Raw genomic sequence first — 23831 nt, forward strand, 5'->3', positions numbered from 1 at the left:
GTTTAAATATTCAAGGCAATACACAAATCATTTTGAAACGGAACCTCAACCCCTATATTCCTCAACCTATAATTGAGCCTGTGAATACGCCCGTGAATTAAAGCCGTAAAACTTAATGCTAATGACGCCCATTTTTCAATGCCCTGCAATCCGTAGACCATTAGCGAGCCCTCAAATCATTTGTAACCTCCACTAATTAGCGTTTATTCGAAAGATAATAAGGCTACTGTCGGGTTTTCCCACCACTCTTGATCGGTATGTGGCCGCTGTTGGTTCCAGTTTTGCTGCTCTTCAACGAGACATCCTGGCTAAATCCCATCCTGGCCAGCATCTACAAGGACCAGCCCCACGAGACGGTGCTCCTGCTCAGGCACAGCCTGCAGAGCAATGCCTCTGGCTTGGAGAGGTTTTCCTAGCCGGTTTTGAACTTCAACGAACAAATGAACTTGTATGTGAGGGGCAGTTTCAACAACGAAGTGGTGGTCCTGGTCGGGCAGACCGGAAATTCGGATTTGGACTCTGATTTGTGGCGGGCTCTCGACAGGAGTCTCCTGAATATGCGGAAGGTTCGAGTGTTACTCTGGAGGAAATGGGAAAAGAGCCCATCAATTGACATTGCCAACACGGCAGAGCGTCTGCGTTTCCTTCACGTCGCTGTAATTACTCAGGGAAATCGCTTATATCGACTTCAGCCATATGCCCCTCAAAGATGGTTGGAAGTAAACCCAAAAATATCTCCCGTCTTCACCAAAGTTCGGAACTACTACGGCAAATTCATAATAACTCTGCCTGATCAGTTTCCGCCACGTTCCATTGTCTATCGCAATCGGAAAACTGGGGATTTAGAACTCACCGGTTACGTTTACAAATTCCTTCTGGAATTCACCAGGATCTACAACTTTACTTTTCGCTGGCAAAGACCCTTAAAGCAAGGCGAGCGCTTGAACTTGATACTGCTTCGGAATATGACCCTCAATGGAACCATCAACATGCCCATAAGTCTCTGCGGCTTCGAGATGTCCAGTGAGTTTGGGACCTTCTCGGACATATACGATCTGGAGAACTGGTTTATAATGGTTCCGCGTGCCCAGGAAATACCCACCGCCGACGTGTATGTGGTAATGGTAAGCGGTAACTTCCTCATCGTGCTGCTGATCTTCTACTGCATTTTCACCATCCTGGACACCTGCTTTGGACCCCTGCTACTGCAGAAACGGGTGGATTGGTCCAATCTGATACTGAACGAACGCATGATATCGGGTATAATGGGACAGTCCTTCAACATGTGTGCCAGACACACAATCAGCTCGAGGGTAACCAATGCCACGTTGTTTTTGCTTGGCTTGGTCCTGAGTACCCTGTATGCAGCCCACCTAAAGACGCTGCTTACCAAGAGACCCACGTCCCCGCAGATTTCGAACTTTCTGGAACTTAGGGACTCCAAAGTCACCGTCTTTTTCGAGGAGGCCGAACGTTTCTACCTAAACGACTTTGTGTGGCAGCGACCAATACAAGTCCTAAGAGACAGGTTGACTTTCAAAGAGACCGGCGAATATAATGCTCTAAGGAGTGGCCTGAATAGAACGCATGCCTTCTCCGTCCTAACCTCCGAATGGATGATTGTGGCCAAGAGACAGGAGCTCTTCAAGCAACCCGTTTTCACCGCACAGCCTGAACTGAGTATTGTCAGGACCAGTGTTCTCCTAACGCTGGTCATGCAATCGAACTCCATTTACGAGCCCCACATCAATGACCTGATCCACCGGGCCCATAGTGCCGGAATCGTGGAGTATTGGAAGCAACAAACACTGCGAGAGATGATAACTCTGGGGATGATCTCGCAAAAGGATCCCTTTCCGTATGTGGCTTTCAGGGAGTTCAAGGTGGGCGATCTGCTCTGGATTTGGATTTTATTGGCCTGTTTTCTATCGCTGGCTTTTCTCATATTTCTTTGCGAAGTTTTTTTTAATTGCTTTGTCGGGAAAACCAAATTAAGAGCTCTTAACCCCGCCTCTATCCAATGGTTTACTCGTTGAAAAGTGTCATTTATTTTGTCCAAGTGTTTGATTAATTATAGGAACACGACCCGAAATTAACCACCTAATTGGCTTTGAATGACTCTGAGCTAATTAGTTGATTTTATGCAGTCAAAAGAGCTTAACTCCTGATTTATGCTTGTGTTTATTAGCTTGCCTGATAATAATATTTAATTTTGTACAACATGTCTACTATATTACCCGTAAAATTGGCAAAAAATCGGTTATTAAAGACAATATTTGATAGTAAGAGCGTTCAAATACTTACCTGCATCTTTAAACATTTGCCTGGTTAGACTGCACATACGAACTAGAACTTTCTGAGGGGGTGGCCCACCCACTGGGCCCCCTGAAAACCCACACCCATGGCCCGCATATTCCCGGACCCACTAATGGTCGACGGCCCTTTCCTCACATTGACATAAATCAAACATTTCGTCGGGATTACTTTCAAAAAGTGTCACTCCCCCTGGCTGCCGTTGGCGTTGACGAGGTTTAAGCGTTTGCTTAGTTTTTGTTTTCGACAACGGCTCTCCGTCTCGCTCAACCATCCGGATCCGGGCTTTGGGTTACGGGAAGTGCGCCCCCATAATTGACGTTTACGCCGGTTTATCTTTAAGGGAATACGTTGAGGGCCCAGCCATCCGAGGCAGACAAGCTGGATTTGCCGCTTATTGGCCCAGTAACGGCATGTTTATGGCTAAATCAATAATGCCAGGGCTTTAAGTATATCGTTCTGGTAACATTACCGGGCAAAATAAAGTTACCACTCGCCGAGGCAGACAATCGAATTACTGATGCACTGCAAGCGGCGTAAAATTTTTAATTAAGCCGGACAACATTGTGCTCCGTAAACTGATTCCATGCCAACGTAAACCGTCCAACGCACTGACTAGATTGAAATTTCATGTAATGCAATATGCAAATTAGCGGCTGCGAAGCCCACGGACCACGCCCACCGCCCCACCGCCCCACCGCCCACACCGCTCGGGGGCGGTCACTCCCCTAATTGAACCGCATTTCGGGGCTAATTGCAACAACGTCAACAGCGACAACAGTCGAATTTCGAACAGATTTCGTTGCCAAACGCATGGTTCTCTTTTTGGGGCTCTGGGGAAATCGAGGCACCAGCATTTCGGGCATTTCATTTCAAAGTGGGCACTGTCAAAAATCTGAACAAGGGAAATACGAACCCGACAGCCATTTGCGAATCCAATTGCGGAATTTAAATGCGGAAACTTAGGTTGTCGCTGGCTTTATTTTTGGTTAACTGGTTGTATTTCTTTGAAAAAGTTAACAGATAAAATATATTTAATGAATTTATAAAGCTATAGAGTTTTTTCGTTCGGTTGCCATAACTTTTAAAATTATTGCGATCCATTAGTTAAAGGATTTTATTCAGCTAAAAAAATGAACTATTTATAACTTGATATACAAACACTCCTAAGCCACTTAACCCATGATATACCTATCAGGAACTAAAAACTAAATTAAATTTATGTTAACACCATTTAACACACCAATTAGGTACAATAAAAACTACATTAAAAATTCAAAAATGAAATTGAAACATTTATATAATAAAAAAAGCCTTTTTGTGTAATGAAAAAACCCCTTCTTTATCCACTTGACCGAAACATTACATTTCAATTTATTTTGAGAGGAGGAAAAAACAGTTGTTAATTGTAATTATTCAAGCCACAAATTGGCCCGTGCGTTAAATTGCTCCTGTTTTCAGCGGGCAATGTCCAGTGAATCGCATTAAAGTGTTAACCAAATCGATGTGGAACAGACCACAGGACACCTTAATTGATCTCGACCCGTGGAGGATTTAAAATATTTTGAAATGCTTGTATTTAAGACAGAGGCAATTTAATTTTAAAGCAAAAAATGTACAGCAAAATGTTTTCCTATTTTTTTGCATTGAAAATTTTTGCTATCCGCTTGCGAAATGTTGTCCCAAAAGTTTCTCCACATTGTTGCAGCCTGGAGAAACATCAGAATATATGCTGAATGCTTTCTGCATGGCCAAAGTTGAATAGCTAAAGTTTTTCCCGGACAGCAGGTGGGCGTGGCAGCCGCCTTCCCAAAGCCTGATGCCCGTTGATTTAGCATTCGTTTGCATTTGTTTATGCAAATCGTGGTGGCAGCATCAAAGCTACAAAAAAATGCTGGTCAGGCGTCACAAAAATTGTATGCCAACATAAATTAATGCCGAATACTTTGTGATTCCATTTAACTTTCGAGCTAATTAGTCGTGAATTTTAGCGCACACCGTAATTTGCATAAATTTCCAAAAATATTCGGGGGGAAAAAGGTCCTGCGGTCGAAAGGGATTTGGGGAAAATTCGTTACATTCATTTGCATTTGTTCTAATTATGAGCTCGAGCAATTAGCAGGAAAACTTTTCCCAGGCAGCTGAGCAAAAACAATAAACGGAAAATCAAAACAAGCTTAGTGCAGACACCTTTGTTGAGGGAACGGATCCCTCATGCCTCATCCCTCAGAGAAACTGTCAAAAACTCAATCAGAAAACTTTCCCTCAAGCCGGGTGGGGGGGGTGGATGGAAAAGTTGTTGCTTCTGATGGTCGGATTCGGATTCGCCCCATCCATCCCACCTAGTTTGGCATTATTAACAAGTTTTCTATATGCAAATCAGCTACAGCACAGAAGTTTCCATGAAAGCAAAACAAAGCAAAGAGTAGACAATGTTTACCCACTCAAGGCCATTGAGTTTTTCCACCCCCCACCCACAACCTCCTGATGATTTTCCTTGGTCTGGCAGTTTTCCATCAAAATGCGAAAGTAAGTGAAATTGATGAATGCTCCTCTGGCGACAATGGAGTGGCTCAGTTGTCATTGGGGGCTAGGTGTAATAAATGGATGCGATGGGTTGGTCTAGCGACATTTATCAAGGCGCTTCAATATATTTAAAGCCCCTAAAAAAGATATATTTCCTCATAAGTTTGTGTCCGGTAATCCCCATCTTTGGCCAGCTCATCTTTGTGACCTCTAAAGCTGCCCATTGATTTGTCAATGCCCAGGACTTACGTCCTGGCTGGCCTTCCTGGTCCTGCTCCTGGCTCCATAAATCAATCCGTGGAGCATTTTTGAAAGCATTAAAAGCATTACAAAGAGCGCCATTTCGTGGTGGTCGTAGTTCTTGCGTGCTGCTGCTGTCGCTGTCATGTCTTTGTCATGTTGAACAAAAGCCGCCATGGCGGCAGCATTGCGTATACGCCCTGTGGCCCAGAGCGGAGATACAAGGACTCACACATGCAAAGCGACATTTCCAGGCAGCCGAATGAATGCGAGAATGAATGACTGAGTGAATAGTAGGGGACGGGTTTGGGGGCAGGGCGAACATGGGAAACCTTAGGCCATCTTTTGTCTGCCTGCTTTTCCGCTTTTCCTCAGGCGGCTGTGTTCTTTTCGCCAGCCTTTTGATTGTTCTGCATGTAGCTCCTTCTTATCGGCCAAATGCACCGTGAAAAAAACTTATCTCAGCACATCCTATGCTCTAACCATTTTGCATTTTTATGAGTTACGTGTTTAAATAGTATTTTTATAATAGATTTGCAACCTTTATGTGATGATCATTCTACATGTTCAATATATATTGTTTTTTGTGCGAGGTGATCAGTTTTACTCTAATTTTCAGTTTGCAGAGCGCAGAAAAACTTGTATGACATGCTCAGAAACTGCAAAGCGAAATAATATAATCGATTTAGAATCCATCACGTCGGTGAGTCTAATGGAAAATGTATGGCTAAGAACATTAAAACTAACTTTTTATATTTTGACCCACAGCATAATTAGCTACTGTGTATAGAGAGGTGTACTTCGTAGGCCAAACAAACTTTCTGCGGTTGATAAGAGTATTTTTAGCAGCAAAATGGTCGTTCTCAACGACTTATATGGTATACACGGGAATGTACGGTCGGAACTCTTAAGTACATCAATATAAATTCCAACCGAATGCAGTGCCAATAATTTTTTTTTGGCACTTTGTATAAACTTCTGTTTTATTATGAGTATTTAAAGCATTATAATATACATCCCGTGACAGAATACTTTTTAATAACACAGAAATCTTTAATTTTTTGTATATTCTTGATGATTTTTTTCCAGTGCTCTTTGACAACGGAAACGAGCTCGTGTCAGATATCCTTGAGGCTCCGGTGCTCATTTATATGCATTCGGTCCGGAGGACACAATATCGGTAGATATTTGCTTAAGAGCGTAACATTATCGTTTCATATCCGTAAGGTCAGCAAATGTCGTTGGCTAAGATTGGATTGCACATGTGGCATACAACATGTAGCACAGGAGGCATCAAGAACAGAACCGAAACGAGCTTCATTTCGGTTTCGTTGGCGGGCAAAACAAGTTTGACAGCTCTCTGGGCAACCGGGCAACTGATAGATACAGATAAAGTAAGTTGAGGTTCTCGCCTGCATCCCGTAGAAGTTCATTGCCATCGCCGGCGAAGAAGAGGGAAACCCAAGATATCCCGACTGTGGTTATATATTTTGTTATATATGGGAGACGATGGCGCGGGGCATTGAAAGTGAAGACGCAAATTGCTGTCGCTATCAGCGGACTTGAACTTGCTAGACAAGTTTCGGCTCTATTCACTGGTATAAAAGTAAAACTTTACGGAAAAAATATACAAAGATAGATGCTGGTACAACACCACAGAACATTTCAAATGCATAAATCGTATGCAGTCGTGCGAATTAAATAAAATGCCAGCTGCCATTATCCCATATCGAACCCACATAAATTGATGGCTGCTCTGCTGCTGCATCGTCACAAATAAAACATTCATTGGATTGACATTTTAAAATGCTTTCCATGCACACTGGCTGCCATAGAAACGGATTGGTTGGCTGGCAAGGGGGCGATAGAATTGGGAATGGAAAATGAAAACGAAAATGGTCGAAAATATGACAATGGAAAATGTATCTTTGCCATTTGGACTGGCATTGAGTGACCGCTGCATCGGCTGCGTGGCGAGTGTAAAATTTATTTAAACCTTTGGTTAGACGCTTCCCGGTGGGATTATCAAATGTTAATTAGCCAAATGATGTTTTCAATTCATTTGCGGAAGTGGCGAGCGGCACTGAATTTACGAACCAATGTGCCGAATGATTGCATATTGCGAAATGTGAGGTGAGGTGTACTTGTTTATTGTTTTTAAAATATTTAAATATTTAATCGCTTGATCCTATTAGTACATTTGTACCTTTTGCACTCGTTTGCCGAATTTTCGGATTCAACTACTGTGAAAGTCAACTAATTAAAATTTTATAAGTTTCATTTTTGCATTAGGCCATACATTATTGATAGTTCGAAGTATTCTTAAATTGCTTTGATAACTTTTTTCCCTATTTAAAAATATTTCATAAGCAAAACGTTACCATTTCCCACTTTTAATTATAAAATAACGAGTTGGTATAGCACAAATTCAACGCAAATCATGGAATAACTACTTTCTCTGCTATTTTCTCTATTTTCTCTGCACTACACATACATTTGATGTTATTAATTATTAAATATAAAATTAAGGAAACATTTTATTTTAATTTTAATTTTTTTTAATTTTACTTTAAAAAAGTATTTTAAAGATAACCTTGACTTTTGATTAGATAGTCACCCCTTTCCCAGCTTCCCAGCACATTAGGCGCTTCATTACGCTCACATTCATCCTGCGACGTGACATTTCAATTGGCCTGGGCCGGTGGCGCGAAGACTACATAAATCCCCGGTGCTTAGACCCCCAGTCAGATATCGTGGCTGCCTCACCTTAAACGCTTAACCCCCCCAAACTACAATGCGCATTCATATTCGCACTCACATTCGCACTCACATTCGCATTCACATTCGGTCGCTGGAGTCGTAATGCATCGCACGTACAAAAACCTCGCCGTAAAATGACGGCGAACTAGCAGCGCTAAAAAGTGTAAGAAAATCAGCAACTAAATGGGGAGATTGGGATGGGGATGGGGATAGCTTCATCCGCAGTGGGTGACCTGGCACATTTCGCTACTTAAAGCCACAAAAGCCACAGGCACACACACACACTGGGAAGACGAGGCGACGTCTTTAGCACCGCCATTGTTGTTAATTTTGCCAGGCTGCCAGGCAACTTTGCGCCGGAAACGGAAACTAGAAGCACTTGGCTCGTCCTAGCTAATGTGTCCGCATGTGTGTGTGAGACCCCGTGTGTGTGTGTGCGGATGTGGCCACGTTGGTATGTGAGCATTTACAGTTGAGTTATGGGCGCACATAAATAAAATGTCAGCGACAAAATGGCTGCCAAAGTTTCTGCGGAAATTACCTGAACTACGTCGTTGACACGAAAATTGAGCCAGCAGCACTTTGACATTGTGGGCGCTTTCCTTTGTTTTGCGTATCTCGCATATCACGTGCGTAATTCCCTGCACTTTTGCGATTGAATTAAATGCCGCCTAAGCCACTGAGCAGAGTTTTGATGAACCGCTAAGCCCCCCAGAATTTCACAACAACACGGTGTAAGCCCATTAGCCCTGTCAAAATCAGGTTAAAAAAGGTCCAAACAAAGGCCGCAACCGCAGGCAGCCCACAGAAAAAAAGGGTTCACTCTCATTCGAAACTTATCTATAAAATATTTACATTTTATTGCCGGCTTTGGAGTGCCACTCTCTGGCCATATTTAAATTTTACATTAATCCTTTAATGGTTTTTTTGCCATCCCTTTCGGGGTGAATATTTAACCCTTCTACCCCAATTTGTATCATTTTCAAACCCCTTTTTATTTGGTTGGCAAAAGAAAATTGATTTTTGGCTTTTGTGCGCGGCGAATTTGTTTAAGATTTGAATACAAATGCAAATGTCTAGACAGAGTCGCTGGTTCTCTGCAAATATTTGTGCTAAAGGGTATTTTAAAGGTTATTAAAGCAAGAGCAGCTTTGGGCACTCAACCGAACCGCCTTGCCTCTGGACCATGTAATGCAATTGTTTGGCCTTTGTTTTACGCTGCACTGACCAGGCCATAAAAACGGGGCAAAAAATATAAGGAAACAGGGCAACATTCTTTGATATTTATTTGCCTTCTTTTTGCCCGCTTTGCCGTTTTCAATTTACGTTTACAATAATTCAGCAAAACGTTCAAATGGCGTGCAATAAATTCGCAACATCAGGATGGGGGCGGATGCTGCAGCCACGATTTACCCTCACATACAATATTTATACGTAAAATGTAAACTTTTGCAGTTTTACTTTATTTCATTTGCCCTTTATTGCACACAATGGCAATTTATGTTACGCCACACTCAACTGGGGCGCATAGAATGAACTATATATGGTAGGTACGTAACTTCGGGGGTCATATGCTGGTCAGTGTAAAACAAATGCTGACAAGTGCAATTATCCCGGACGGACGCTGCCCTCGTAATGAATGTAATGCCGGCAAATGGCAGTGTAAGTGCGGTATATTCCACTCCGGAATCGGAGTGTTTCAGCTTGCCAAATGGTCAGCGGTTGCCGGGTTTCGTGGGGGCGAGGTCCTGATTCCAGTTAAGACCCTTGCGACAGTCTGGTAACTGGCAGGACTTAAGATTAGAGCTTCTGCCGCTGGCTTTTTGTGTGTGGCCTTCCCTGGGTTTATTTATATCTCAAGCTAAAAAGCTTGGATGAATATTAAACAGCCTTTATAAAGAAAGTACACATATATTGTAAAAATATGTAATATATGCTGTAAAACATAAATGCTAAAGTAGCTAAGAAGAGGAGTTTGGGTTAAAATTGATGATTTTTCAGGGTCAGGTTTTGGTTTATTATCCGAAAAGTAAGAAAAGCCAACAAGCTGCTTTAGCCCCACCTCATCATCTGTCACTTCCCGCAGACCAGGTCCCAGCATCACCCACTAGTTGCCAGCGAATACTCAAATGTTAGCATCCATAAAAGTTGGCTTCCGTTTTAGCGCCTGTCCTAAATGAATTTATGTCACCGGCACTTCATTTAAAGGCCCAAAACAAAAGGAAAACCAGGGGGGAGTAGAATAAACTCCAGTCACTCCCCCGTCTAATATTCCGACCGATTCAAGTTTGCGTCTTGTGTCTGACATTAAATTAATTTGTTGCCTACAACTTTGCCAGCGGCAAATAGTGCCCATGGGTGGCCTTGCTCCATCTTCGCCTCAGTAGGACCTTGGCTCCGGTTCAGACTCCAGGCTCCGGTTTCTAGGCTCCCGGAAAACTTGTTAAAGACGAAAATAACAAGAAAAGTTTTAAATCATTCGCCAGTGCCAATGTCGCAAAAGTTTGGCCCGAAAAGAGAGCAGCCCGAAGAACAAAAACTAGAACGCAATCGCGAATGGGAATTGGGAATGGGTATGGAAAATGGGTTTATGGGTGAGCACGGAAACTTGAATGAACAAAGTGGCGTGTGTGTTGTAACTGCTAGTGTAGGCACTATCCATAACGCGGTGGAAGGCGTGTTATATGTTACATGTATATAACCGGAAACAGACCAGAATTATGGGGAAAAGACAAGCAGCATTCAGAAAGCGGGGGCATCATTCGAGCACTAAATCTTTGCCCTAATAGCCAACGCTTGGGGAAATGTTTATTGCTGTTTGTACTTAGCCAGTAACCCAAATTGATAACAAAAATAAACTTTGCCAGCTGTCCTCGGGCAGTGTTGCATTTGGCCATTCGGAGAGCATCTTTAGTGAATAGTATTTGCTTGTGGTTATCTGGTAAGCCAGCGGCTTAGAAAAGTTTATATTTATGGCCTTCTTTTGGCTTGCAAATTAAGGATTTGTTTAGTGTATTTATGACTTATTCCAGCCTAAAATGGTGTTTTTTCTTGTCATTACTTTAAAGTTTCAAAGTTATTTACCAGGTAACAAGGTAAATATTTAAATAAAAAAGAAGCAAGTGATAATTAATAAAACAAAATATAGAACGACAAAGCATTTTTCAATTAATATCCATAGCTTTTTAAAAACACTAAACATTTTTTCTTAGAATTTCAATACTAAATACTATACATAAGGTAAGTATAACAAATTATATTAATTACTGTTTAATATAGTAGTAGGTTTGATAGTTTAATTGGAATGAATTGTAAAGCTTTTAAAAAACAATTACTTCCATTAGAATCACAGAATTTCGAGGCCCTTCTTGAACAGCGTTACGCATCATTGACAAACTTGACCCAAAACGAAGGCACTTCATGTGTCGCAAGCAACATATGGCCACTGCCCCCGTATCTTTTTCCACTTCGCCTTGTGTTGCCACACATTTCTGAGCCATTAGCTGCAACTCGACCAATTTGTTGATCGTTTGCCTGCACTATGTAGCCAGGTTTTGTTTTTTTTTTTTTTGTGTTTATATCCCCCGCACACACGCACCTAACCCCACACGGGTTTTCAACCGCTTTTCCACCAGCTTTTCCTCCGTTGCCCGGGAACAACTTCATTAAAAGCCCGACACTGCAGCGGAGTAAACCAATTACAAGTTCGAAGGGGGTGCACACAAAATGTGATTAGAGTGCAATGCCGGGGCGGAAACAGCAGCTGTGCTCCTCCGGCGGAAAAACACAGGAGCAGGATGAAGGGCACAAGGATGCAGTGGCGACGCCGCTCATTGCAGACACATAAACAATTTTACGAGCAAAATTTTATAAGCAACAAACGAGGATGGAAGCTTGTTAAATGATTTAGGGCCAGTCCATGGGTCCAGGGTGCAGGATCCACAGGCCAGAGCTCCTCCTGCCAGGACCCAAAGCATCTGCAATATGCTGCGACATGCACTTAAATCAATTTACTTCTGCCATTTGGTCGTTAGGAATCTCTTTTTCAACTGCACATGAAAGTTGGCCGAGGAAACTATTAAATCGTGCATGTCCTGCGTCCTTTGGTAGTAAATTAAATTCTACCCATAATAGAGTACGCACGTATTGGTATGGGGTTGTCACAGGAACTGGCAAAAGTTGTGCATATTTTTAGAGACATTCATCGAGACACTTTCCCTTCCATTACCCCATTTCCCTTTACTTTCTTCGCAGGACTGAAACATTGTTGTCTTTGCCGCACACAAGCGCATATATGTAGTCTATAGTTTCTCCCCTGGCAACTGGAGGGGGCAAGAGATCCACGGAGGTCCTTTGTTCTGCATAGCAGGTCATCGTGCAACTGCAGAAATTACCCAGCTTTCAGTGGCCTTCTTCGTAACGCCCCTTTACTTACCCCTTTGTTCCGGCCCCCTTTGTTTCGACCCCCCTTATTTCCCGCCGCCTGTCATGTGTTTTTCCATTACCAACTGCAACACTTCCGGTGCCATTGTGGGATGACTTTTGTACGGCTCACATGACGACGCCTGTTTTCCGGCTTCTCCCTTCGTTTCCGCATCCTCGAGGCTCCTCGTAACCGCATTTTCCTGCACATTTTACACATTTTCCCATGCACATTTAATTATGAACGCAATTTTCATTTGCATGCTGGTAACAGTCACAGATTTTTGCCTTCCTGAACACCGAGAAAAAATATAATTTAATCCAACTGCAAATTTTATACAAAGGTTTATATATAGAAGAATTCCCCTTTGCACACTACGGTAAATGTGTTAGAATTTTAATCCCCGTTAAAAAGAAAACTTTTGATGCAGAATATTATAGAATTAAACCACAAACTCTTAGATGTATCTAATATTCTACAATAAAATATTTCTACAATAAATATTTTCAGGGGGTCAAAATTTTAACCCATTATGGTTATGGAAGTCCACTTTCTGGCCGCCCTCTTGAAAGCTATAGGTATTACGAAAAAATCGAACATGAAAATGGGTTAAAATTTTGACCCTCGCAAAAGGGAAATATTTTAATGTGGAATATTAGAGAATTCAACCACAAACTCAGAGGGGTATCCCACGTCTAAATCGGGATACTATTACTCAAGTTATGGAACCTAGAAGTCCAGTTGTGGGCCCCTAACCTGAAAGCCATAGGTATTACGGAAAAATCGAACATGAAAATGGGTTAAAATTTTGACCCTCGCAAAAAGGAAATATTTTAATGTGGAATATTAGAGAATTCAACCACAAACTCAGAGGGGTATCCCACGTCTAAATCGGGATACTATTACTCAAGTTATGGAACCTAGAAGTCCAGTTGTGGGCCCCTAACCTGAAAGCCATAGGTATTACGGGAAAATCGAACATGCAAATGGGTTAAAATTTTGACCCTCGCAAAAAGGAAATATTTTAATGAGGAATAATAGAGAATTCAACCACAAACTCATAGAGGTATCCCACGTCTGAATCTAAATAAAATTACTGAAGTTATGGAACTAAGAAGTCCAGTTTTGGGCCCCTAACCTGAAAGCCATAGGTATTACAGAAAAATCCGAACATGAAAATGGGTTAAAATTTTGACCCTCGCAAAAGGGAAATATTTTAATGTGGAATATTAGAGAATTGAACCACAAACTCAGAGAGGTATCCCACGTCTAAATCGGGATACTATTACTCAAGTTATGGAACCTAGAAGCCCAGTTTTGGGCCCCTAACCTGAAAGCCATAGGTATTACGGGAAAATCGAACATGCAAATGGGTTAAAATTTTGACCCTCGCAAAAAGGAAATATTTTAATGAGGAATACACGCACCTAACACGGGATCGAATTACTTAAGTTATGGAATGAAGAAGTTCACTTTTGGGTCCGCTTTTGAAAGTCCTTTGGTTTAGGGAAAACTCGAACATGAAAATAGGTTAAATTTTTGACCCTCCCTAAAAAGGAAGCTTTTTATGTAGAATATTAGAGAATTAAGTCACAAATTTATAGAGGTATCCAACGTCCGAATCGGGATACAATTACTGAAGTTATGGAACGTAGAAGACCAGTTTTGGGCACCTAGTTGGAAAGCCATAGGTATTACAGAAAAATGGAACATGAAAAATAAATTACTCTAGTTATGGAAACTATCTACGGAAAAATCGATCATTAAAATTGACAAAAGTACTCAAAACGGTTTCTTCAAATATTTGGAAATAGGAACCTTTACTGGAAGCAAAAGTATCATCTCCTTCCCTGAAAAATATTCTATTCAAAAGATAACAAAAGATGATCTAATATTTTGGTTCACTGTAAGTATCCTGCTCTATTATCCTTAATTTCCATAGAAAGCTCGGCAGAATCGGGTGTTAATTTAATCAGCCGGATGCGTTTCGTCATTTAGGGATGATTAGTGTCATTGAACCTGCGTGAAAGGTAAGTGAAGTGGAAGGAGCACAGGAGGAGGGACTTTCGCACTTCTGATTAATCGCCCGGTCCGCGCATCTCATTGGACGCACATTACGCATACGCACTTGGCTGCAAGATTGATGGCACACGGCCATCCGGCCGCGCCCCGCCCCCTTTTTGATTGATTGTGTTGGCTGTGCAGTGTCCATCCGGCCGTCATCAGCCATGCAAGTCGCACATCCCTCAGCTATTCATCAACAGCTGCCCCGTCTAATCATGGCCAGCATGTTTTCATTCTCCCTGGGGTTCTTCCGTTTTATTTCGTTTTTTTAATTTGCCATTTTCCGCTGTTTGTCGGGCATCGCATATGCTCTCCTCGATCTGCCTTTTTTCCCCTAATTTCAAGTCACTTGATTTTCCGGGCACGTCGCCCTAAACAATTGCGCTGCCTGGAAACATTTTTGGCATTTGCCGCAACTATTTGTGACAGCCTGACGCCTGCGGCTTTGTTTCGCCAGTAAATGCACTTAAAGCCGACGAATTTCACGCTCGAAATGAGCCTTTTTAAGCATCCGTCGTCTAATTAGCATGCAAACTTCTGCGAAAACTTGAGACGACAGAGAGAAAATGTAATGTAATGTACTTTGCTCGGTCGCCGTCATGTGTATGCGTGGCACGCGACGCCTCGCAAACTTGGCATTAAATTTCAAATTAAATTGCCGCCTGCAATGTGATACACGCACAGGAGACACAAGGACTGCCACAAGGATGCTGGCAGGACATGTGCTTAAAATCAGCGTCGGCAGCATTCGTCCCCATCACGTATACGTCACGTAGGCAACGGCATCAGCGGCAGCAAGAACTACAGGCCAACTTGTCGATTGGATTTCAGCTTAAAGCTTACGCTTAAAGCCGCACGCAATGGGAAGTTACGCATACGCCACGTGCTGCACATGTTGCGTTATAAAAATAAACTTCAAACATTTATTTTTGCACAGAAAAAAAGAGACGCTCAGATTTTAAGAAAGCAGGCCATAACAAATGTTGGGAATTTAAATAAATTGTTGTATGTTTGTTCACATGAAAATGAGGAAAAGCAATGTGCATCTAGAAAAAATGTATTTTAGTATATGTCCATCATTTTATTTTTCAATAAGAATCCCTTCCCACTTTGCAAACGTTTTCATCTCAAATCTTGAGGGCGACAGGATTTCCTATCAGTGTGTTCGAGTGTCTGTAAGGAGGCAGGATGTTCATGCATAAATCTCTTTTAACTAATCAACAGCCTTCTGGGGTTAGCCAAAAGCAACTGCCATAAAGTGAAAAGTTTAAACAGCACTCGAACTTCATAAAGTGCACAAAAAAAACATGAGCTCGTCGGCATTCGCTGAGGATAACGGCCTTATACGGTGGCTGTCAAAATAAATATAATAAAGCGAGAAAACGTTGTCAGCATTTTGAAGGGAAAACTTGGCCGGGATGAGTGGAGAAAAAAAAGCGGGCAGGAAGAGGGAAATGTCAAAATATTTAACAACAAGCCCATCATCATCATCATCAGCATGGGCATTGAAATGCCTGCCAAGGTGCAAATTCAATAAAGATAAAAAGTTGTTGGGCCAAAGTCTTTTTGGGGGAGGCTAACCTTATCGAGTCCTTGTCACGCCCGTCCTTTTCGATTTCAAACATTTGCGTACGGCGGGAATTATTAAAAATTTGGCCTTTGTGGGGCATAAAATGCTGAAATTGTTGCTGCACAGGCTGAGATGGTTTTCCAGTTCAGTGACAGCTTTTCATTTGTTTTTTCCCTGGGCAAACATTATGACAATCGTACACACGCACAGCCAACCCGCCCACATAGGAAAAACCAATGGGATCCGGGTCAGATGCGGGAAAACAGAGAGGCAGAGAATAAGTCGACACAAGTTTTATCTTTACGCTTGCCTGCGTTTTTGCGGTGCGATGTCCCAAGTCGGAAACAAAGGGCCAACAAAGTAAATTCCACGGCAATGAAGTGTAAAAATAACAAAAGCTGCTTTCTGCCAGCCCCCCAAAAACGATTCTACCTGGTCTTTCGCTCTGCGTCCTTCGTCCTGCCAGAAGCTGCAGCTTCTCCCCACATAGTTGGAATTTAATTTCACAACAATAGCTTTTAAGCCCCACCCTCCGGGCAGTTTCCCATGATTTCCTCCCCGCAAGTTGACCAAAAGTTTTGGTTTAAACATTTCCTTTAAAGTCATTCTGCTCGAAGGTTGCCTTTTAACGCACATTAAGCCCGAATGTGTCCTCAGTTTTTTGGCATTTCCCTTCGAGTTCCTTTGCCGGCCATTTCTTATGGCCATTTGGCTTTTTATTGACTCGCAGCGAGACTCCTTTTTGGGGCAATATTTTTTTGTGCCAGTACTCCTGGCTCTCTGTTTTTCCTGTTTTGTCCACGCTTGTCACGTGGCCAGATGTTCCGCTCGCAACGAGCCAAGTCAGGATTGCGCCGGGCTCGCATTTTTTATTATTCTAGTTGCCTAATTGGAGGCAGCGCTGTACGTGTCCTTGCGGCAATTAAAATTGCTCACATCCTGCACGTTCGTCCTTAAAGGCAATTAAACGGTTTTAATTAGTTTTAACGACAAGTATTTTGCACTCTCATTTGTCACTGGTCACAGGGTCCATTAGTGGGGCGAGAGGTACTTTAGATGGGGGATAAGTAAATTGCGGCAAAGGTTGTGGTCAAGGTTCTTCAAACTAATTGGAAAAGGAAAGCTTGAGTGAGCAAAGGGAAACCACTTAAAAGGAAATTTTACTTATAATTATCGCTGTGTTTGGGAAATATAATCTGTCATAATAAAGTTTTTTTAGTCACTAATTAAGTTATTTATTTCTTATTATTAAAATATAAGTTTATAGATCTATTTTCCTTTTAATAAATTTTCCTTTTTTATTATTTTTATTTTTATAAGTGCATCTTCACACGAATAACTCCGAACCCAACCAGTTTTGAATGCTATGAAGGTCATTAGAGAGCTGCCTAATTATGCATTTCGACTTGGTATCTCTTCACCAAACCTGCAGATGCCTCTCTGCAAGCTTGAATCTATAAGATACTTTGGGCTTTTCAAAGCGGCTCAATGGTCTAGGGGTATGATTCTCGCTTTGGGTGCGAGAGGTCCCGGGTTCAAATCCCGGTTGAGCCCGGAATCATTTTTATTTTAATTTTAAATAAGATTTAAAACTTAAAGGTGAACTCTGAAGGCAAACGTAGTAGGCCAATTTGAAAATGATTAAATCGAAAAGCACCTTAAGCTTAACTTAATTTAGTATCTCCGCGTCTTAGGTTTTAAAGTCTTATTTTGTTAAAGCACGCCTAGGTTTAATGAGATTTACTGAGGATTAAGCTCTAAAATAATATGATATTTGTGCATTCAGGACTCAGAACCAGCTCGATTGTAAGCCAATTTCTCAGCCACATACTCCAAGCAAGGATGAACAATTCAATTCAATAAATTGAGAGTCAATTTCTAATGCTGCCATGTTCGTTCGTCATCCTCCACCCATTTAATCCCCATCCTCATTTTCTCTATAGTATGGCTCCCCCACTCCCATAGAATGTCTGTCATGTTTGTTTGCCCCGTTGTCAAGTGTTTCATATGCTTGTCAAATATATATCTATATATAAGTATTGGCAACACTTGGCCCAGCTGCCTTCCAACATTTTCCTCCTACTGATCTGGGTATATGTATCGCCCCTTCAGAAATACATGTCAAGACACTTGTTGTCAGTGAAAGATGTTCGAGTACCGCTTTCACATTTGCCATTACCCCTCGAAACCCACTTCAAAATCAACAGAAATATTAACAAGTTCAATTCCTCTCCACGGTAAATTAATGTTTATTGCATTTTATTAGCCATATCTAAATGGGAATCTGGTTGATTTTTTTATGGCCCTCTCTAATCACCATCAAAAATGCCTCAATTAAAATGCTCAGACGAGCATACATATCCAAGGACTCTTCACGGAAAATATGGGTATAAAAAATACGAAAAACAAAAATAATTGTTCAGGCAGTAAGAGAAGAAAAACACAATAAAGGACCACATGTTAGGCTGCCAGGACAACGAACCGCACGTATTTGTGTGTGTGGGCCAGGAACACGTTTAAGTGGCCCAGCGAACAACAATGGGGGCCAAAACGAGTGCGAGAGCCTGCAAAACAAATTAACAAAGTTAAGAGGGGGTAAACAAGAATACATATACAAATCCCCCACGCATCACAGGGATCCTGGGCACAGGACACGGGCTTCGTTTAGACACAGTTCTATCAATATTCACCTCCTGCAGCCTCAGGACTAGAACATGGCAATTCAATCAGCGGAAGTCCCACAACAGATAGGGTGAAAAAAACCCCAAAAAACATATTTGCCAAATCAAAAATTGCACTCAGCCGTACAACACAGCTCCACTCAACTACAATAAATTCGATTTTATAACCCACTGCACGACCCCTCGATATATTGACTGCCTTCAACCCCACTTTTAAATGCAAATGGTTGCGAAACTTTTTCGGAAAAAATAAAAATAATAAACCGGAGACAGAAGCGCATCAACAACAAAATTGTCTAGTGACTTTTTGCAGAGATGGAAAATAATTGAAAAACGGCCAAAGAAATAAAATCAAAATATCAAAACGAAATCGAAGCGAAACCATTGCCAAAAACGCCCAGCATGGGGAAAAGAATAAAAACTTTTTCAAGGCAAATGTTGTGCCAACAGCAATATGGCACTGTACCATTCCGATGAGATTGATGGCAGCAGCCACAGCTAAGGCGAAACTAAATGGACAGTGTTGTGGGCAAAGGGCGACTGGTGAGTGCTTTCGAATAAACGAAATTGCCCCTACAACTCCTGCTCGGACACTTGACCATGACCTTAGGCGCATTTTCACACGGCCAGCAACACACACTCAAGCAGAGCGAGAAAAATGGAAAAGGGAAAATGTGCGCCTGCCAAAGGCGAACTTCTGGGGAAAACTCTAGATCAGCAGTTCGATGCCCTGCCAAAAGCTGAAAGCCTTATTTAGAACTTAAATAAAATTTTAGTATTGCTATTTGTATTTCTTATTTCCGTTTTTAATTGTTAATGGCAGAACAATTTTATATTTTATAGTGAATTTAACAAACTAAAAAAAATTGACTTATTTAGTGAACAAAAAATATAATTTTAACATAAAATAAAATCTTATTGTATATGCATTGAAAAGAAACAATCTTCTAATTGTAATAATATTATGATTTTAATCATATTTATTAATATATTCAATATAATATATGTGCTCATTATAATTATATAGTTCTTTTCATTCCTACCAATTTCTTGTTGTAAAAATTCTTAAGTTACTTAAGATCCAACATAATAGACTTTTCGAAAGGAATTCTAAAAAATTAGATGCCACAGTTTGAAAGGTTTTATTATTAAATTTAAGACAAAAATTACTTACTAAAAATATTTTACTACTACAAATTAATGTTTCCTTAAATCTTTATCATAAGATACTTGCATCTGAGAATCTTAAAGAACCATGGTTCTTAACTTGCAAGTTAAGCCCCTGCCCCGAAAGTATGCAACACTTTCTGACAGAACATTCTCTTTGATAAGCTGCCGTGTCTTTACCCAAGAACAAGATGAAAAAGACCCATAAAGTAGTGAGCAAAGTCTCGTATGAGCCGCACATAACTTCATCAAGTCTGGCCCAGTGGTTCTGTGGGAAAACTACCTCGAGCCTCAAAAGAAATGGTGGAAAATAAGGCAAGACGAGCATACGCCACACATGATACCCATAAAATAGAGCAGAAATTCTGTTGGCACGGCCAAAACCCAAAAACTCACACACTCAAGCACGAAGCATTATTACATTTTTCACGCCAATAAAAACAAATACAAAAAGCGCTAGGAAAACTTGGCCATGCTGATCAACTGCCTAAGCTTTGAATGGCAGAGGTTGCCCTAGTTTTTCCCTTTCCCACTTTTTCTTTCTTTGCAATTTCCTCTTTCCGAGAACGCCATCCGGTTGAGAGTTCGACTTGGTCACTCACGAAAATTACTGAAATTGTATATCCGTTTCCGGTTGAAGTTGGGTCCTGGCCTGCACCAACGAACGGTCCTGCTTTGTGCCCAATTTTTGACAGGCATATCGAGTTATTTATTGGCACATTTGCCCTGGCCCTGGTCGAACAAAAATAGTTGGCACATAATTTATGGCACATCGCGCATACGCCGCATTGCCCTCATGTGTCTGTGTGTGAAAAGGATGGCCGAATGGCAAACTGTTTCGAATTTTTCACTCGATACATGTCCCAACCCAGTTGTAATCCCTTAAGCCTACACAAGTCAATTTGCAGGAATCGAGCAGCCGAGCATCGAACTTGTAGAACAATTGCCCAAGCAATCAGTAGGCAAATTGTCAAAGCAACAAATCTCTGACGCAGGATTGATGCACAGAGAAAAACGGGTTTTCTAGAAATTATTGTTTATTTATTAAAAAATTTATAAGCATTTTTATTCATAAGAAAAAAATGAATTAAATATTTATTCATTTATATATTTTTTAAAATAAAATATTTAAAAAAATATCCCCTTTAATATAGTATGGTGTCTAGCATATTTGTTAATTCTGTTTAAAATGTCTAAAGATTCTTTAATAAAATTAAAAAAAATATTTTTTCTGACACTCCTATTTAGTATTATATATTTTTAAACAAACTTTTAAATTAATAATTGCAAAGGAACAGTTTTAGAAATAACTAAAGGTCAGATACCTCCCAAAATTGTACCTAAACTAAAACCTTTAAATATAAAGTTTTTCTGAGTGACTCTGAATCATTCCCGAAATCGTTACCCATTCGAATCGAATGCATCACTCGGCCGGCCAGAGGCCAAAGGAGCAGTTAAGTGGCAACTTTTCTTCCGGAGCGTCGGAATGGGCTGGTCCTGTGGATTGCCGTAATCGTTACGACAAATTGCCGGGCCACAGGCAATAATGATTAATAATGAGGCAGCTGCACCGCCGCCGCCGGAAAATGGCCCAAGTTTGTACTGCCGCTTGTGGCTTTATTAAAATAAATAACTAAGGTTAAGGCGGCTAAGGCGAAGGTAAGCGCGACGCGACCCTTGCCGCCACTTCCGCTTCCGTTATGAATAATAAACTTGCCGCCGTTCAAAGTTTACCGATGCCCGGGGCAAAGTTATAATTTGTCTAATTAAAAGTTTTCCTGATTAACCTGGCGGCCAGCAAGGTCAGTTGGTGAGTGCAGCAAAGCGAAGACAACGAATCCTGTGGAGCGGTGGAGCGGGGAAACACTCAAAACACCAAGTTTTCGGGGTATGGGAAAATGGTCGCAGTTTAGCAACTTTGGCCATGGTCTCCCCAAAGTCGACCCGAAACCTGCGGCCAAGTGACTCGTGTGGCACATATCAACCTAATGCACATTGTTTTGCAGCTTTCTCGTTTTGTTGTGGCATTCCACGTGCATTTTATTGCAAAACTTCATCCGGTCATGTCCTGCGGAGTTGTCATGTGCGGTGGACCGAGGAAAATACAAAGTGTGCGGGGCAAAGTCAAAGGTCCTGAGAAGCCTTTAAATATTTTTAAGTTATTTTAACACTAAGATATGTAGCTCAGTTGAAACTTTTCTCGATAAAAAAACTTACAAAAAGAGACGGTATTTATATATAAACTAAACTGAGTTGCCCATTAAGGCCCATTAAAATTGTTTTCGTACAAGCTGGTAATCACCTTATAATTACTTTGCCATTTTTTCAATCGAATAACTTTGAAAATAGCCACTCGTACACATTCGATTTGTGGCTAAAAGGGTTAGTAGATATGGTAATGCATCAATTGAAAATAACAGGGCATGGAGAGAGGTCTCGTCGTTGGAATTTGTTGGACCTTACTCGGTTCGACATTGGTGAATGGAGCATTTCAGTTGCAAAATGTGGTTTGCGAGACTTTGGACACCTCGGTCTCGGAATTCACCCGCTGCGAGATGAAGATTATTCGACGCGGAGTGGCTGCCTTCTACATGGACTGGAAACTGAACAAAGTGCCAATCAACAACGTGGACATCAATGTGGCGCTGTACAAGAAATCAAACGGATATCGCCCATATCTCTTCAATCAGTCCTTGGATTTCTGCTACTACATGCGAAAACCCCAAGCGCATCCATTAATTCATATGTTGCACAGGGTTTTTTTACCCGCATCCAACATAAACCACTCCTGCCCCTATGATGTGAGTACAACCGAAACAATATATCGGAAAATGTAAAAAGAGAGGTTTATAGTCTAGTATTCATGTTTTTTGACAGCACGATTTGAAAATAAAAGATCTGGTCTACACCAAGAACGATTTGAAAGATCTCCCCATACCCAATGGGGAGTATATGATACAACTGAAAGTGGCAACTGAAAAAGCCTATTGCGCTTCAATAAAGATTTACGTAAGAAGATCCGATTAATTAGGGCCTAAATTATATTTTATGCAAAATGTAAATTAATAAAGGCTAGTTAAAGCACAAACAATAACCAAAAAGTACGAGCATTTGAGAGGAAATAATTGCAAGCCTGGCTCAATTTCGTAAATTGTTTTTCAATTGTTTTGAAAATCGGTTTATAATTCTTATAATTGGTTTTGTCGGTTTAAATATATACAAAATATATTTTGAAGAATCAAAATCAGTCGAAACAGTATGGCGAAAGGTCTGGTTATTGGCATATTTTTTTGTGTACTCCGTTCAATACTCGTGAATGGAGACTTTCAGCTACAAAACGTGGTTTGTGAGTCCTTAGACACGTCGATTTCTGAATTTAGGCGTTGCGAGATGAAGATTGTACGTCGTGGTGTGTCCGCCTTCTTTATGGCCTGGAAGTGGTATAAAACCCCTATCAACAATTTTGATATCAATTTGTCGCTGCACAAGAGATCAAACGGATATCTTCCATTTCTCTTTAATCAGAGCCTGGACTATTGTTACTATATGCGCAATCCCAAGGCGCATCCTTTGGTTTTCATGATGCACAAGACATTCCTGTCCGTATCAAACATAAATCATTCCTGTCCCTATGACGTGAGTAACAAAGTACACTGAACGGAAAAGCTTAAATAATATAGATTTTTTTTATTGCTACCTTAATGAGGAACTGAAATATCTTTTAAGGAACTAAATATTTTCTTCTGTTTTATTAACAGCACGATATGATCATCAATGAATTCATCTACAAAAAGAATGACTTGATGGATCTGCCCATACCCAAAGGGGACTACATGATACAAGTGAAAATTGCCACGGACAAGAAATATAAGGCGTGCATAAAAATTTACGCAAGAAAAATGGATTGAAATTAAATATTTGGAATCCCCTTTCAACTTAGTTTTATTTAAACACAAAACCCACAAATTGTATCGTAAAATAAAGTAAAACCATTTTATTTTAAACCTGCTGTTTTTGGGTTGACTAGCTTTGAAAATTGTTCTGTAATTGGGGATTTTAAATGTTTATTGTGAAGAATCAATAGGCC

At 40.9% G+C, this 23831-nt stretch overlaps 3 protein-coding genes and 1 non-coding gene across 4 annotated transcripts; all 4 read left to right on the forward strand.

Moving 5' to 3' along the window:
* The first annotated feature begins 257 nt into the window (after window positions 1–257).
* Window positions 258–2036, forward strand: LOC108034463 (uncharacterized). The gene is given in 1 exon segment (XM_017109347.1): window positions 258–2036. A coding segment is annotated over 1 exon segment (1779 nt).
* Window positions 2037–17378: 15342 nt separating this feature from the next.
* On the forward strand, window positions 17379–17450 carry Trnap-ugg (transfer RNA proline (anticodon UGG)). Its single transcript has one exon. It is a non-coding gene; the product is annotated as a tRNA-Pro (tRNA).
* A 4717-nt stretch (window positions 17451–22167) lies between these two features.
* On the forward strand, window positions 22168–22771 carry LOC108034778 (uncharacterized). Its single transcript, XM_017109736.1, has 2 exons — window positions 22168–22545; window positions 22622–22771. The coding sequence occupies exons 1-2, from the start codon at window positions 22168–22170 to the stop codon at window positions 22769–22771; spliced, it is 528 nt and encodes a 175-aa protein (XP_016965225.1).
* A 231-nt stretch (window positions 22772–23002) lies between these two features.
* Window positions 23003–23652, forward strand: LOC108034464 (uncharacterized). The gene is made up of 2 exons (XM_017109348.1): window positions 23003–23380; window positions 23503–23652. Exons 1-2 carry the CDS (start codon window positions 23003–23005, stop codon window positions 23650–23652), a joined length of 528 nt encoding a protein of 175 aa, XP_016964837.1.
* The last annotated feature ends 179 nt before the right edge of the window (window positions 23653–23831 follow it).

This window comes from Drosophila biarmipes, chromosome 3L (genome assembly GCF_025231255.1).
Source record: "Drosophila biarmipes strain raj3 chromosome 3L, RU_DBia_V1.1, whole genome shotgun sequence".
NCBI lineage: Eukaryota > Metazoa > Arthropoda > Insecta > Diptera > Drosophilidae > Drosophila > Drosophila biarmipes.

What these genes read in the sequence shown, in the direction of transcription:
- LOC108034778 (XM_017109736.1), top strand. Translation starts at nt 22,168, where the DNA reads ATGGAGAGAGGTCTCGTCGTTGGAATTTGTTGGACCTTACTCGGTTCG. An exon ending in ACCACTCCTGCCCCTATGAT is followed by an intron (nt 22,546 to 22,621) that starts GTGAGTACAACC and finishes GTTTTTTGACAG; the next exon opens with CACGATTTGAAAATAAAAGA.
- LOC108034464 (XM_017109348.1), top strand. Translation starts at nt 23,003, where the DNA reads ATGGCGAAAGGTCTGGTTATTGGCATATTTTTTTGTGTACTCCGTTCA. An exon ending in ATCATTCCTGTCCCTATGAC is followed by an intron (nt 23,381 to 23,502) that starts GTGAGTAACAAA and finishes TTTTATTAACAG; the next exon opens with CACGATATGATCATCAATGA.